The sequence below is a fragment of the Tachypleus tridentatus genome, chromosome 7, assembly GCF_004210375.1.
Source record: "Tachypleus tridentatus isolate NWPU-2018 chromosome 7, ASM421037v1, whole genome shotgun sequence".
In the NCBI taxonomy this organism is placed as follows: domain Eukaryota; kingdom Metazoa; phylum Arthropoda; class Merostomata; order Xiphosura; family Limulidae; genus Tachypleus; species Tachypleus tridentatus.
In genome coordinates this window covers 176889524-176906912 of record NC_134831.1, presented here as the reverse complement: position 1 = coordinate 176906912, position 17389 = coordinate 176889524, and the positions used below count along the sequence as shown (strand labels likewise).

Sequence of the window (17389 nt, the reverse complement as noted above, 5' to 3'; positions counted from 1 at the left end):
GGAAGCTGGTAGTTTGTCATCGCCACTCACCGCCAAATGTTGAGCTACTTCTTTACCAATGAAGAGCGAGATTGCACATCACATTATAACGCCCCCACCGCTGAAACGGCGAGCATGTTTGATGTAACAGGGATTCGAACGTGCGACCCTCAGATTACCACTTAGCCATAACAGGAAAGTTTATAAGAAATAAGTTTTTTTCACAATATTTTTCTTTTCTCTCTCTGAATATAACAGGGGGATGCAGTGTGCCTTTCAGTGAGAGTTATTGTTTTTCAGTCTACAGTTAATATTTGGAAAATTGAGCATTCTAAATATTTAAATGGAGGACATTTAAACACATAACACATTTTTCCAAAATATTTTTGTTTCTAATTAAGCCCAAAGGTATACAATGAGCTATCTATACTATACCTACAACTTGTATCGTAATCCAATTTTCAATGTTATAAACCTTGAGGTTATTTGTTTTACCTTTTAATCTCTGGTGGTGTTTGTCCAAAGGAAAATCTCCAGTTTAATTTACAGTCTACATGAAGCATTTATGCAATACGTACGTAAATAGATAGACAGATAAATTATTGTAATATCAAAATAGAGGTAAAATGTACTGTAGGACAATCATAAAAGAATAAAAATGTTACACCTAATTTAAATGCTGCAGTTAACAAAAAAGGCCATTTTTGACAAAACTATAGAGTTTTCGAAACATATTGTAATTTTTAATTCCAAATCCGTGTTATTTTATTCGTGTAATAATAGATATTAGTGCAGGGTTTCCCAGCCTTGGCAGGGGGTCGCAAAGCCTTGGCAGGGGAGTCGCGTAGCCTTGTTAGAAGTAGCTTGGGTAACATTAATTTTATTTCATCAATTACATTTTCATGCTCTTACATTTTTTTTTTTTGTTTCGGTGCAAAGCAAAACGTGTGCTACGTTAGTTCAATGTCATTAGGTGATATTATGGGTGTATGTATGCGTGCCTGTGTGATTGTGAATCTGTCTGCAACTGTATGTATGTGTGTACTAGTGAATAGCGAGTATGTGAGTGCACGCGCATGTACATATACTTGTGTGTCTGTTTAGCTGTGATTAAGTGTGTGTGTGCTCGCTGTCGACACGTGAGTCACATGTCCGTTGCTGATTGGTGGATGACGAATCGCGCGACTGGCCACGCTCCCTTCCCTCCCAATACTTACCACATCATTACTCTACCTGCACCCCCCACAAGTAGTCAGTGTAAGATCTACAGTTGCCAAAGCGTTCATTATTCAACATTTTTATTTTATTTTAACAAGGAGATAAGTAAGCAGTAGAGGTGAGTTGTGTCCATGACTAAACGGCGCAGATACACAGAATGCTACCTCAACATTGGCTTCACCACTGTGCTCGCCAACGACGGCATCGAGAAACCACAGTGTGTTTTGAAACATCCAGAACACGCAAAGAAGGGTTTGGATTTCTTCAAACGGCATGAACGGTGTCTTAAAAGCCAAAGAATCGATAGAAGTGGGTCGTTTCAGCAGCAGAGTGCAGCCGTAGTGGAAGCTTCATATGAGATTGCATTCGAAATTGCTAAACAAAAAAAGCCTCACACGATTGGAGAAACACTTCTTAAACCCTGCATGATGAAAGCAGTAAATCTTATTCTTGGAGAAGCCAGTGCAAAGAAGATGCAGCAAGTATCCTTGTCAAATAATACTATACAGAGGCTCATTTCTAAAATGTCTATGGATGTGAAGGAACAGGTTTTGACTGAAATCAAGGGTTCCCCTTTGTTCTCCTTTCAGCTCGACGAGTCAACAGATGTAAGTTCATGTTCTCAGTTGCTTGTCTTCGTGAGATACATTAATTCAGGTGACATCAAAGACGAATTCTTATTCTGCAGTGCACTTGAAACCACAACAAAAGCTGATGATGTCATGGAAAAAGTTTCAACTTTTTTTCAAGACGAAGATCTTCAACGGGAAAACGTGTGTGGGGTTTTTACGGATCAGGCTATGCTGGGATCAAAATCAGGATTCCAGTCGAGAGTGAAGAAGCTAGCACCTCAAGCAAAGGGCATCCACTGCATGATTCACCGATATGCTCTCGCCAGTAAGACTCTCCCTGCCTCTCTGCAGGAAGTGCTTGAATCTGTAATCAATATTGTAAATTATGTGAAGACTCAAGCACTCAACACTCGCCTATTCAAAGAACTATGCAAAGACATGAATGCTGACCACGAAGTCCTTCTCTTCTACACAGCAGTACGTTGGTTGTCGAAAGGAAACGTTATTAATCGTGTCTTTGAAATGAAAGATGAAATAAAGCTATTCCTGGTGACTCAAGAAAGGAAAGATCTTGTAGCTCACTTCGAAGATGAAGAATGGAATAAAAGGGTTGCGTACCTAGCCGACATTTTTGACCAGCTGAACAAGCTCAATTTGAAGCTTCAAGGAAGGGAAACACATGTTCTCCTTTTTCAAGATAGTCTTCGGGCCTTTGTTTCCAAACTGCAGAACTGGCGTCGGAAAACCAATCTTGGAAACGTCGCTATGTTTGAAAAACTTTGTGGAGTGACGGATGAGTCTCAGATCCAACTGGATCAGTTCCTCAAGGATGAGATTACCGAACATCTTCAGTCTCTAGAAAAGGAAGTCGAGCGTTACTTCCCTGAGCTATCACAGGAACAGGAGGCCCTGGTAAGGAACCCATTTTGTACTGAACTTGATGTATCCAGCATCCCAGATGAATTTCTGGATCTAAGGAACGACTCTTCAACTCGTGATCTCTTCAAGGTAAAATCCGTGACTCAGTTCTGGTGCGCTATGTATCAGTCATACTCCAAAGTCAGCATGATAGCTTTACGTGTCCTTGTTCCATTTGCTTTTACCTACTTGTGTGAGGCAGGATTTTCCACTCTTGTCAATATAAAAAACAAAGAATAGGAACAGATTGGATGTTGGAGATGACATGAGACTGGCTCTAACAAACGCTCGGCCACGAATTTCAAAGCTTGCTGCTGAAATGCAACATCAGGCATCTCACTAGCTGGGTTGGATAGCTGTTCAAACCTATGTTAATATTATTTTAAGAAATATATGTTATTTTTGTGAATTCAGGTTGGACCAATGTGATTTAATTTGCTAATAAATAATTACAGAATTTTTAAATATATTTTTAGATGTTTCTTTCCCTCTCCTTCACAGAAAATAAAAGAAAAATTAAGCTGCTGATAGTAAGCCCTAAGTAGGGGGTCACATGGGTTTCAAACGTTTAGGTAAGGGGTCGTGAGTGCCAAAAGGTTGGGAACCCCCTGTATTAGTGTAAATAAATAATGTCATTACAATGGAGGTGTTAATAATTAAATATAATTTATTTCGTATTGTTGCACTAAAAACATAATTAAATGTTAAATATATTAGCTTATTTTCGTTAGCAGTAACTTTTTGAGCAATAAGCCCGTAAAACAGCAACCTTATAATAAAGTATTCAAACACAGATTCATTAATTTTTGTAAAAAAGTACACAATCACGTAATTCACAAAACTTGCGTTAGATTGAGATGAAAGTTACAAGAATCCTCAATAGAGAACGCCTCATACACTACTCGTTTTTAACTATCAATACTTTTTTTTTTGCTAAAAGTTTAGTATAAATATACAAAGTATACTCAGCTTATGGTGAAAATATTTTCTCCTGTGTTTTTCTAACTAAAAATTCAGACTACGAATATGGTTCAATAATTTAAAATCTTTATTTGTAGTTTTCAGTGAGACTAGATAAAGTAACAAAATTGTTATGGCACACATCACATTAAAATGGAGCACAAAATATTACACAGTATTTTTTGTATATAGTTCGTTCTTTAAACATGTCATGCACTAACCTGAATCTGACGGAGTGGGATTTTTGCCCCACATTTCTATCGTTCCAGCAGATCATAGTGTAATTTATTACTGAATCTTATGATAAAAATGTTTATATAACTTTAAGATAAAATCTGCTCATTTTAAAGATCGAACACCATAAGTTACACGGAATGTTTGATAACGGCCAACATTTTGAAATTAATAATAATAACACATATTTTCATTTCTGAAGTCTGTCGAAACGTAAAAAGCAAAGATAAATTCCATTTATATTGATGAATTCAAACTAATTCATGCATTATTTGTTTCTGAGTGAATTTTATTCGTCAGTCCTTTTTCTCCTCGTAAGTATTGGAAATAATTGAACTTCCGGAATGTTGAGTCAAATCTCTATTTCACTTCAGCTGAAAGTTGTTTATGTTTTTCATAAATACAGTAAAATTAAGCCTAATTTTTTTATTTAAGTTTTTTCACTTATTTACTTCAGAACTCTAGTATTTAATTTATTTATTTTCAAGCTAGAAACGAAAGAATTTGAAGGCAGACACCTCTGAACAGTTAAGTTTTTTTCTTAGTACACAGCGACACAATAAACTACTTGCACTCCGTCCATCGTGGGGATGGAGCCCCGGATTATTAGAAACACTAAAAATACCTTACTAAATGATAACGGTAAATCATAGTTAGTTACTTATAATATGTATCTACCATTAATCAGTTGTATGAGCATAGGATTATACCATTGAGACTTTTTACATTTTAGGCCTAAGATCCCAGTATGATCCATGGTCGTGTTTCTATAAGATTCTTTGGAGAGAAAAAATCTTCGAAAGCATTTAGGTTTTTAATATTTATTAAGGTAAACGACTTCATCTCTGTTAACTTAATTTAAAACGAAAATATTTTTACACGATGTGAGTTATAATTTGTTGGGTTTCTTTTCCATATTACTGTCGACAACCACTACTGAATTACTTTATTTATATTCTGAAATTTAGCATGAAACTTTTATTTACAGTTATATTTATAGTCAATGGTAAGAATACTAAAAAATCAGAAGAGATGTTTGAAATGATATTTTTTCTCTGGTGATTTTTAACCCTTATCACTGATATTTTAATTTAAAATATCCATTCTAATAACTCTACAAACTTACGACAATGATTCAACCGTTTTCTGCACCAGCACTCTAATATCGACTGCCAGCAAGACAAAGCGTTAACACGAAAATGAGGAATTAACGTAATGTGGAAAACGAAAAAAAAAGGAAGGGTAACAAGGAAAAAGTGGTTTTCAGCATACGCAGAAACAAAAAGAACCAAAATCACGAGAAAAGCATAAAAATCTACACTATTGCACGTGAATTCGAGGTATCGGGACCTTTGATCAGGAGGTACAATAGCACCTTTTTCACTTTCTACAGACCCACCCGTGCCAAAAATGATTAGGCTAACAGTGGTTAGCAATTTTCGACCCAGCATAGCCAAGTGTGTTAAGGTGTTCGACTCGTAATCCGAGGGTCGCGGGTTCGAATCCCGGTCGCACCAAACATGCTCGCCCTCCCACCCGTGGGGGCGTTATTATGTGGCGTTCAATCCCACTATTCGTTGGTAAAAGAGTTGGCGGTGGGTGGTGATGACTAGCTGCCTTCCCTCTAGTCTTACACTGCTAAATTAGAGACGGCTAGCGCAGAAAGCCCTCGAGTAGCTTTGCACGAAATAATAAATAAATAAACTTGGCTATTTTCACTTATGTCCTGAATTATTTACTTGCAGTTCTCTTTCCTAATTTGTAAAGCTATTAATGTGCTTAGTCTGAATTCTATAAACGGTTGTTCAAGTCTTTTCCTAAAAAACATAGTAAAAATTAACTATTAAATCCTATTTTGTTTTGTGTTAAATAGATTCAATGATTCGCGAGACGATTAGCTGATGTGTCTACTTATTTTGCATTATTTGAAATTCTAAGTTATTATTTACATGGGCGTAGCTGAGAGAGAGTGGGAGTCGACAACCCTCCTAATATTCTGGATATTCTGACAGGAAAAGCAATTATCATTTTCTTTTGATAAACACTCGACTTTCAATGAAGTCACTTAAATTATTTATATTGAGTATGATGCTAACATTTGTTTAGAAAAAGACCTCTCCTCCCTAAAGAATACACACACACACACACTCATGGTAATGGCTACGCCCCTAATTTGCATAAGCTTATTCTTATGAATATTTTGTAGAAATACGTTTAATCAAATCGCGATAGAAAGCTAGATACACGTCATCTCACAAAACTGATATGGTGCTGAAGGTTTAGGGCTTCGAAACTTTTTTTATACCCTAAACAAAGAAAAACAGGATCTGGAAAAATTATTAAAATTATTCAATTTTGTTTATGGCATATACATAATCATTTAGTAGCAGACAGATTTACACACAAAGGAACACTTTAAGTTGTTAAAACAAATTCTCTTTACATGTTCTTAGATTGTTCCAAAAGTGTCGTTTTGCTTATTGTTTCACTGAAACACTTCTTTCCGAGCATAAAAAGTTTACGCTTTCCGAAATGTCTTTATGATTGAAAATAATAAATTATTGTGCAATAATATCTAAAAAAATAGTCCATAATTTTTATGTGTAATTTCACTAACTACAAAGAAGAGTAGTATTCTCGTAGCTTGGCGTGATATATTAGAAAATTCTTACATGTATGTATATATATTATTCATTTATATGTCTACTTATATATATGTTCATTTCAATAATGTCCACACGTAAAAGGTATGCGATTTTGTTTGTTTTTCAGTATTCTATATCCCAGTGTTCATTCAAACTGTTTATATACATGCCAGTTTACACTCATAGAAATGGCAGGCGAAATATAGTTCCAAACACTTGAGAGGAACATAGAAGATTTAGGCTTAACTTGAACCAGCGTGAATCCGCATGTGTCGATTAAGATTTCCTGACTGAGAGAAACGTAGAAGACACAATTTACACTGATACGGCTTTTCCCCACTGTGAATTCGAAGATGTTTTGTTAGTGTTGAACTGTCAGAAAACGCTTTCTTGCACATACAACACTTGTACGGTCTTTCGCCGGAATGTGTGCGCATGTGCGTGGTGACTGAGGAACCTTGGGAAAACTTTCGTTCGCATATTAAACAACGAAAAGGTTTTTCGCCACTGTGGGTGCGGATGTGTGCCGTTAGGTTAGCTGCCTGGGAGAAAGACTTGTTACACATCTTACACTGGTAAGGACGCTCCCCAGAATGTGTGCGCATGTGCGTTTTCAAAGTACTCGGACGCGCATAAGTTCTGCCACAGATTCGACACAAGTTAGGCTTAGTGCACGACGACAGATCTTCCGTGATTCCTGTCTGGGGAGGGCAACAAACAACAGGCACGATTCGCGTTTTAGGCTTCGCCATGACCACGGGTTGTTGAAAGATACACTCGGCGTGTTTTGGTGATGTAAAGTAGTCATTCGTGGGTTTCATTGGAGAAACGTTGGTTGAGAACCCTTTTTCCAATGGTGAAAGGGTTACGTTATCAACGGGCCGTAATTCAGCTGTGATCGTATACGTCCCTGGAGTAAGCTGTTGGTTACACGTGGGAGAAGTAGGTGCGTAACCCACTTGGATTGGCTGCGAATAACCTGTTTGAATATGAGGAGATCCGTAGTGATCAATTGTTGCTCCAGAACCACTCCATTGGAATTGAGACTGACCTGGTCCAACGGGGCTCGCGTGAAACTGTTGATCGCCGTATCCTGGAAACCCCATAGTCATATTCATCGACAGATTGACGCTCATTGAAGCAGGAAACATTGGCCCTCCCTGAAGGGGAGGGGCTTGTGAAACACTGTTACAGCTATTCCCACCCATAGCTGGGGAAAAGTGAGTGTCTGCTCCATAATATGTGTTGCTTTGGGGGTTACTACTAGTCATTTGAAGTTGAGTGTAAGCATTGTTAGGGGAGCTGACACTATGAGGGGTGTTTACTCCTCCGAAGTTAATCTCCACGTGGCCACAGTGAGAGTGTGACACTGGTGATAACCGGTCGTCACTTGGTAGGTATACAGCCGAGGACGATGCTATGGAAGGCGATGCTTCGAGTCCAGCGTCTGGATATACAACTTCGAGTCCAGCGTCCGGATATACAACAGCATTCCTTAAGGACAAAAGAACGTCCGCCACATCATTTCCTTTCTCTTTAATAAGAGTCGAACAATCCCTGTAAGAGAATCAAATATGTAAACAAAAAAATTCTGTATATGAAAAAAATAATGAAACTTATATTGTGAATTCAACCCATAAATGTACCGGGTGCTTTATTTTTAAAATCTCCCAAAATGACATTCTACACACAGACCCTTGACTTTATCGGAATATAAACGAATGCAGAATGGGGGTGACCCTAAAAATATAAAGATTTTTCTGGAGGGGGATTTCAAGTTTCACTGAATTGCTTTAATTGAAAGTGACGTGGGAGACTCCCAGGACGTGATTCATGGACTTGTGTAAACATTGACATGAACCTGTGAATCAACACCTAAAATAACCCACGTTTAATTTTTGGAAATTTCCATATTGGAGACACAAGATGGAGTTCAAGGATCTGTTTGTTAGCTCTTAGGACTAACCTCATGAATTTACAAATAAACAAAAACGTGTAAATAAGTGATAATTCAAAATAAAGTATATGATATCATTTGAAGTTGATGTTTCCCATGAATATTCAAGCTAATATCCTAGCAGTCAATAATAAACTATAAACATTTCCTGTCCACTATTTCAAACCTTTTTGTTAAAAATACAAGACCCTATAACTCCATCCCGTTTAACAGATGTATCTTTCTTCATTATGAAGCACTAGGACTGGATGTTTCGTATTTTTGTCTTTAAGTGATTTTGTGACCTACGTGTTTTATTTTTTCTTAACCTCACGAATCAAAACTTTGGAGTTGTTCTAAATAATATGCACAGTCCACCCTATCCTAGGACTTCCTCAGTCCACACTGTCCTAGAACTTTCTTGGTCTAACCTCTAATAAATTTTTGTAAAGCTTTGTATGGTGGTTTAAGTCACTTGAATTACAACCTGTGGGCCACAAGTTGAAACTCTGCAATAAAATATTCGCCTTTTCAACTCTCGAAGCGTATTATATGATGGTTAATCCCACTATTTGTTGGGGAAAAGTTGGCAGTGGATGGTGTTGACTACCTGCCTTTCGTCTACTAATAATTTCAAAATTAGGGAGAGCTAGCGCAGATAACCCTCAAATAGCAATGCGGGAAATTTAACAAACAAAGAACATTTTATCTCTAAACAGCTTACTTTTTGAATTTTGAGCTCCAATTTGTGTAACTGTTATCTAGGAATTATTTTTTCTTCGTGGCAGTTCCTTCTGCAGAACCTTTGTTCAGGAAATGTTAACAAATTTTTATAATTGACATTGTAGTATGTACAGATGTTCAAAGTATACACTGTTCAACTGTTCTGGTTGACAGAATTAGTAAAGTCCAAAACTGATTATTCTATAAAACTTCCTTTACTTTGGTATCTGGTAAGTTTACAAATATATACCAACACAGTATTAGTGTTTCTTCACTGTTTCACAGAATAAATAACATTAAAATATTATTACAGTGATTTACAGTAAAAATAGCATAAAGATCAAGAGTCTTTTATAGTATAAATACCATTACTGTGAACATTGTTTTACAGTGTAAATACCATTACTGTGGCCATTGTTTTACAGTATAAATACCATTACTGTGACCATTGTTTCACAGTATAAATACCATTACTGTGACCATTGTTTTACAGTATAAATACCATTACTGTGAACATTGTTTTACAGTATAAATACCATTACTGTGAACATTGTTTTACAGTATAAATACCATTACTGTGAACATTGTTTTACAGTATAAATACCATTACTGTGAACATTGTTTTAACAGTATAAATAACATTACTGTGAACATTGTTTTACAGTACAAATAACATTACTCTGAACAATGTTTTATAGTATAAATACCATTATAGACAACGTTATTTCACAGTATAAATAACGTTACAGTCAACATTGTTTTACAGTATAAATACCATTACAGTCAGCATTGTTTTACAGTATAAGTACCATTAAAGTCAAAAATGTGTTACATCATAAGTACCATTACTGTCAACATTGTTTTACAGTATGAATATCATTACAGCCAATATTGTTTTACAGTATAAATACTATTACAGTCAGCATTGTTTTACAGTATAAATACCATTATAGACAACGTTGTTTTGCAGCATAAACAACATTACAGTCAACATTCTTTTAGAGTATAAATAACATTATTCTCAACATTCGTTTTACAGTGTAAATGCTATTACTGTCAACATTGTTTTACACTATAAATACCATTACTGTCAACATTGTTTTACAGTAGAAATACCATTATAGACAACAGTGTTTTAAAATAAGAATATCATTACAGTTAAAATTTGTTTACAGTATAAATACCATTATAGAAAACATTATTTTACCGTATAAACACCATTCTAGACAACATGGTTTTACAGTACAAATACCATTACAGTGAACCTTGTTTTACAGTATAAATACCATTACAGTCAACATTGTTTTACAGTATAAATACCATTACAGTGAACCTTGTTTTACAGTATAAATACCATTACAGTCAGCATTGTTTTATAGTATAAATACCATTACAGTGAACCTTGTATTACAGTATAAATACCATTACAGTCAGCATTGTTTTACAGCATAAATACCATTACAGTCAACCTTGTTTTACAGTATAAATACCATTACAGTCAGCATTGTTTTACAGTATAAATACCATTACAGTCAACCTTGTTTTACAGTATAAATACCGTCATAGAGAGCATCAAATTATTTTCATCAAGGGAACAAATACAATTAATTGGACAATTTTTTACAAACACAAGCAGGTTGTTGATCAGTTTGATAAAAAATATCAGCAGGTGACTGGTCAAATTGGTAAAATCCCATCAGGTTTTTGGGCAGTTTGTTAAAAAATCCCAGCAGTTTATTGGTCAAATTGTTACAATATCAGAAGGTTATTTGTCAGTTTCTTTAAAATACCATCAGGTGATTGGGCAGTTTGCAGAAATGACTTCCCTTCTGCTAATGTCCTTTTCGCAACTTTGCCTCATTGTGTCTCAAGATACAAAACGTAGTTAAGGAATGATATGATAATACACTAATTCACAGAAGCCATGTTAGTTTGAAAACGAGGTAATTAATGACCTTATAAGGAATTTAAAGATCCACAGACATGTGACGTAATTTCTAAAGGACTGTTATAAGAACAACACGATGTCACACTATAAATAAACCCGAAATACTTTAAGAGGCCAATATTAAAATGCGTATTATGTGTTGATAAATATACGTTGAATAGATCACTGTCAGAGAATGTCATAATCATTACGTGCTTGAAGACAAACCATATAACAGACTCCATTAAACTATTCAAACATTTTAACCACACACACTTACTGACTGAATAAAATTCACATATAAAACTAAATTCACTCATCCTGACATACACATCTAGTCGATTAGCAGTAAAACATGAAGATAGTCTCGTAACCAAAGGATTAAATTTCTCGAATCCTAGATATAGCTATGCAACGGAACACAATTTAAAGCCAATCAGAGGAAGAAGAGAAGAAATGAGTCCAGAAAACCAGGAAATTCAAACCTTGAAAGAAAACAAACTGTTTTCAGGTAGTTGAAAAAAGACAACACTGTAATAATTCTACCATTAGACAAAAGAAATACCACGTAATCGTGTGCAAAGAAAGATACTACAGAAAAGGGCAAACTGTAAGTTGAAAATGACCAACCCTAACACGGAGAAGAAAATAACTCAAATCCTCTGGTACTATCAGAAAAAGTTGTAACAGAAACAGTGGAAGAACTAATAAGTATCCCACACAATCACAAACAGAAGTTCACCCTTATTCAACCCATTGTTAACCGTGCAGATGACCGATGCTCTCCTTCAAATATGCATCTAGTTTATAACAAAGGTTACAAATCAACACATATTAAAAACACAGTTCGCTTTATAAAGATTACACTATGTAAGACAAATTTTGTTCCTGGATAGTATGTGTTATTTCTTAATCGCTTATGTTGTAAAAGTACAGAAAATGGCCATTATTCATCTTCAAACTTTGCTTTTATGAACTGCATAATGAAATTTAGAAATTAACCTATTTTCTATGTAAAAACGGGCAAATTTGCACATTTTCATTCACATAAGGTCCGAATAAAACAACATATGAATCAAGATTTACATGTATTTATACTAAAGTTATACAAAAATGAAGAAAAATGTTGAGAAGTGAGTAGTTTTTCAAGATCTGCGACTGTAATGTAAATCACTTTCACGTATCAGCCCTCAAATGCAGTCTCCCATCATGTTTTCGTTATATGCTCCTTGATAGCGGAGTTCAAAGTCCAGTATATCTTGGTGGAAGCGCTCGCCTTGCTCCTCTGAGTATGCTTCCATGATCTCCTTGAATTTATCAAGATGAGTGTAAAGGATATGGACTTTCAGGGACATCCTGCAGCCCATTTTGCCGTAGTTCTTCACCAGAGTTTCAACCAGTTCCACATAATTTTCGGTCTTGTGGTTACCCAAGAAGCTCCCGAACCACTGCGACAAAGCTGCCCCAAGCTTTTTTTCCCTTTCTACTGAGCTTCTTGGAGAATTCTGTGCACTCCAGGGTCTTTTTTATTTGTGGTATAATGAAGACGCCAGCTTTGACCTTTGTCTCAGACAGCTTAGGGAAGAAGTCTCGAAGGTACTTGAAGGCTGCAGACTCCTTATCAAAGCTGTGACAAATTGTTTCATAAGATCCAATTTTATGTGCAGTGGTGGGAACAACACCTTCTGGAGGTCAACTAGTGGCTCACACTTGACATTGTGCCTCCCTACAGAGAACTCGATCCGTTGTGGCCAGTACTTCCTGTTGTAGTGCGCTGCGGTGTCCCTGCTGTCCCAAAGGCAGAGATAACAGGGAAACTTGGTAAAGCCTCCTTGGAGATCTATCAGGAATGCCACCATTTTGAAGTCTCCGATAACCTCCCAGCCATACTCATCATACTTCAAGGCTTCTAGCAAGGTCTTGACGCTGTTGTATTCCTCTTTGAGGTGTACTGAATGAGCCAGGGGAAAAGACGGATATTCCCGTTATGGGGCAGCACAGCTTTGAAGTTTCTGGATGAGCTATCAATGAAGAGGCGCCACTCGTTCGGGTTACAGGCAATTCCTGTTGCCTCGCACAGACCGGATGCATTGTAGCAAAAACAGGCATGCCGAAATATGCCTTGGAGGCTTCACACATTTTAGCAGATGCTCCCACAGAGTACTTTTTCGCTCTTGTCTTGATAAATTGGCCATATACATAGCAGAATTCGTCTGGAGAATGCTTGCAGCTTCTTGATGCCATATCTGATAAAATCAGGTAGGTCTATGTGTTCACTTAGACAGCTAGAACTAAACTGAAGTGGTGAGTGTGTGTGTGTGTGTGATTTTATAGCAAAGCCACATGGGGCTATCTGCTGAGCCCACCGAGAGGAATCGAACCCCTGATTATAGCATTTTAAATTCGTAGACTTGCCGCTGTACTAGCGGGGGATAAAGTGGTGAGTGATGAGCCCCTGTATATATATATTACCATGGAAAGTTCTAGAAAATTCTAAAAGGTTCTTGAAAATTCACGTAAGTTCTACAACATTCTAGAAAATTATTGTAAGTTCGTGAAAATTCTCTATCAGCTACTCAGCACTGAATCTACATGGAATGTTATGGAAAATGGGTAAATTTGAAAATTTCATTACCGAGGTCACAAAAGCAAAGTTTGAAGGCAAAAATAGATCTTTTCCATTTACTTTAGGCATAAGCAATTGGGAAATAACACTTTCTGCCCAGGAACAAGAAAAAGTAAAAAATTTGTCACATAGTGTTGTAAAATAACCACAGTAACCACACACCTTGTTTTATAAAAAAATTATAAAATAATCAAAGTAACACACAAGTTGCTTTATAAACATTATAAAATAACCACAGTAAACCACAACTTGCTTTATAAACATTATAAAATAACCACAGTAACCACACATCTTGTTTTATAATTGTAAAACCTACATAACGCAATGAGCAGATTTGATGTATCCAACATCTCCTCTGAGGTACCAATTCCTGACACACTACAAACACGCCATTAACACCTTGGAAATCATAAAACTCTTAAAGAACGCACCCAACTGACAATAATGTAGTAACATCACTCACAATCTTGTATGGTAACACAAACTGTTTACAGTTTTGATATAAATACTAACAAGGCCTGGCTATAAACTCACATCTATCACTAGTATTCGATGACCTCTAAACAGAAAACAGTTTAAAATTAACCCTTTACTAACAGTTACTCTAAGACCAAAGATTCGGCTCATATATGTTTATGATACATTTCTCTCGTGGCCACAAAATGCAAGAACTCGTGAACCATCTGAGAAAGAACATCCCATCAATATGATACAGAAAACAAATATAGAAATATCTCGTTCTGCACGTGAGAGAAACTCTCCCACAAATTTGAGTAAACAACATAGGCATCACACACTTCTTAATTTATAGAACTAACCATATTTGTAATAATGGAGAAGCAAATGACACGAAAACAATATTTACCAATACAGCCCTCATGAAGAATGTATAAATAAGATAAAAACCGAAAATAAACAGCCATATTTCTTTAGTCTTTGCTTTCTGAATGAAAGAAACTGAGATTGTCTGAAGATCATAAAGTCAGAAGCCGCAACACAACATGATACAAAGTTAGTAGACATCAACTCAGTTGAAACCCTGATGGAGATGAAAACCATAATTTAGAGCATCCGCTATGAATGTGGGTTTGAAAGCCAAAAGAACTTAGAACCCAATAGCTTATCGATTACCAAAAATATCTTTATATAATCACCCACTGCGGCAGAAAAAAACAAAAAAAACACGATCATGCGATCAATTGAAATAATATTATAATGATAGGATAGAAACCACGAAAGAAAATAAAAATCCTTTTACATCCATCTGACCGATAACAAACTCTGTTAACCTATCACAGAAAACAGTTTGGTTTCCTTTGAATTTTGCGAAAGGCTACACGAGGGCTATTTTCGCTAGACGCCCCTAATTTAGTATTGAAAGACTAGAGGAAAGGCAGATGGTCATTACCGCCCATCGTCAATACTTTGGCTACTCTTTTACCAACGACTAGTGAGATTAATCATCACATTACAACGCCCCTAAGGTTGGCAGGGTGAGAATGTTTGGTGGAACAGAGATTCGAACTCACGACCCTCAGATTGCGAGTCAAGCGCTATTACAACTTGGCCATGTTGGGCCCCACCGAAGTCAGAAAAACCTAGATACAATTTTTTGTTTTGAAAAATCTAATTAATTGATTCATTTTCTAACGTGGGAGACATAGTCAACTAAATAACTCTCCAACGTACACTCAAGAAGAACCAGAATCGAATCTTCCTCAGATGACAACATATTAACTTCCAAGATATGAATAATTAGGTTTAGATGTTCGTTTAGACTACTTACCATTACACAAAAGAAGGTGTTTTTACAAAATAAATAACAGGCCCTGGCATAGCCAGATGGGTTAAGGCATTCGACTCGTAATTTGAGCGTCGCGGGTTCGAATCCCCGTCACACCAAACATGATCGCTCTTTTAGCCGTGGGGGTGTTATAATGTGACGGTCAATCCCACTATTTGTCGTTAAAAGAGTAGCTCAAGAGTTAGCAGTGGGTGGTGGTAACTAGCTGCCTTCCATCTAGTCTTACACTGCTAACTTAGGGACGGCTAGCACAGATAGTCCTCGTGTAGCTTTGCGCGAAATTCAAAAAAACAAACAAATAAATAATAACAATAGTGTGAAGGTAGAGGGCAGGTCTCGAACTTCGTAAACTTTTTATTACGTTTTACTCTAAAATTCACTTATTGAGCCTCTCTTTCGTTTCAATAAGCTATTTTAGGCTCATTCTTCAGTCCGTGTTAAAAACGTTTCTCAAACTATCTTGTAAATATATTCATGATCACAATGGCTTCTCTGTCCCACTGATTAATTAATTGAACTAACTGATAGGCTTGAAACACATGTAAGAAAGAACGATTGACAAGGTGACGTCATCAAAATGTGATCCACTTTGGTGTTTGTTTTTTTTTCTACTGACGAGTGGACTCCAATGATTTTAGACTAATCGGTCTTACATTCTGGAGAAAATTAGATAATTTGCCGAAACCAAAGTTTATTCTTCTATAGTTTTCTCTAATTATGTGTATAACAGAAAAAATAAAATCAAAGCAAGTTAAACTGGAATTGTAATAGACTAAAAACATTACCTATTTTAAAACAATTTACATACCATGACATTTTCAGCCTTTTTTCTTCTCAGTTTCTGAATCCAGTAGACACCTGTCGTCAGAAAAGGAAGTCTCAAGTGACAGAGCTTCCGCGTATCACGGTCACTCTGTTTGTCAAGTTTTGGTTACTGTTATTCTCAAAGACCATAAACAAGTCCCAAACAAACAATAACATCTTATTTATGTAGTGTCTACTGTGACGACCGCGCTTAAGGTTAAACTAACTTACTTGTAATGAGAACAATCGTTGGGGCTGAATACGTTTCCTATTGGATCAGAATCCATCGCTGAAAGACTACAGTTGATAAAATTGAAATCAACAGGTGATCGTGAGTAACTGAAATCAAGATATCCCAGGTTCTGTCCACTCCCTCCGCCAGCTCCCTGCGGCGAGTGCCAGCCATGAACGTATCCATTTGGAGGTGTTCGCCATGGTTCATGTCCAAAGCTAGGGTTGCTGGGCATGCAACAACTGTCCTCCATCTTGAAAACCAGTCCTGGAAAACCTAAAAATGCAACTTGTGTTATTTTCGCTCAGAAAATTTTTTGGGTAAGAAAACACAACTGGTTCAACTCTAATGAATAATAAAGGCAGGTTTTGCTACAAGAATCCTTAAAAGTATCGGGTTGTTTTTCTAAGAGTTTAGTGACAAGAATATCTCGTAAGATACATATAAACCAAGAACTGAATAAAGAAAGTACTTATCACAAAAGAAAAGCGTTAACCGATCTTCAAACATCTCGGAAAAAGCGCGCAGACTATTCTATGTTCTGTCCTTCTGTCTGTTAATTCAACACATTCGGTAAGTAATGGTTTTTCAACGCTATTGGTTTTATTTTGACAACTAGATGTTGTCCATTGTACAAGACGTCTGTTATATAATGTTGTTTTTTATATATTTTGTTACAATTAACATCTTTTACACTAAGTATGATCAGTCTCTATCCTGTTTGACGTTTCGGTCACACATGCGATCATTATTGAAATACCCCAGTAACCGAAACGTCGTACGTGTTGAAAAAACTAATCTTACTTACTGC

The 17389-nt window shown here is 36.4% G+C and overlaps 1 protein-coding gene across 1 annotated transcript; it reads right to left on the bottom strand.

Moving 5' to 3' along the window:
* Positions 1-6493: 6493 nt before the first annotated feature.
* On the bottom strand, positions 6494-16848 carry LOC143257344 (uncharacterized). Its single transcript, XM_076515865.1, has 2 exons — positions 16578-16848; positions 6494-8083 (listed from the first exon to the last, which is right to left on the bottom strand). The coding sequence occupies exons 1-2, from the start codon at positions 16829-16831 to the stop codon at positions 6769-6771; spliced, it is 1569 nt and encodes a 522-aa protein (XP_076371980.1). The 5' UTR covers positions 16832-16848; the 3' UTR covers positions 6494-6768.
* Between the last annotated feature and the right edge of the window lie 541 nt (positions 16849-17389).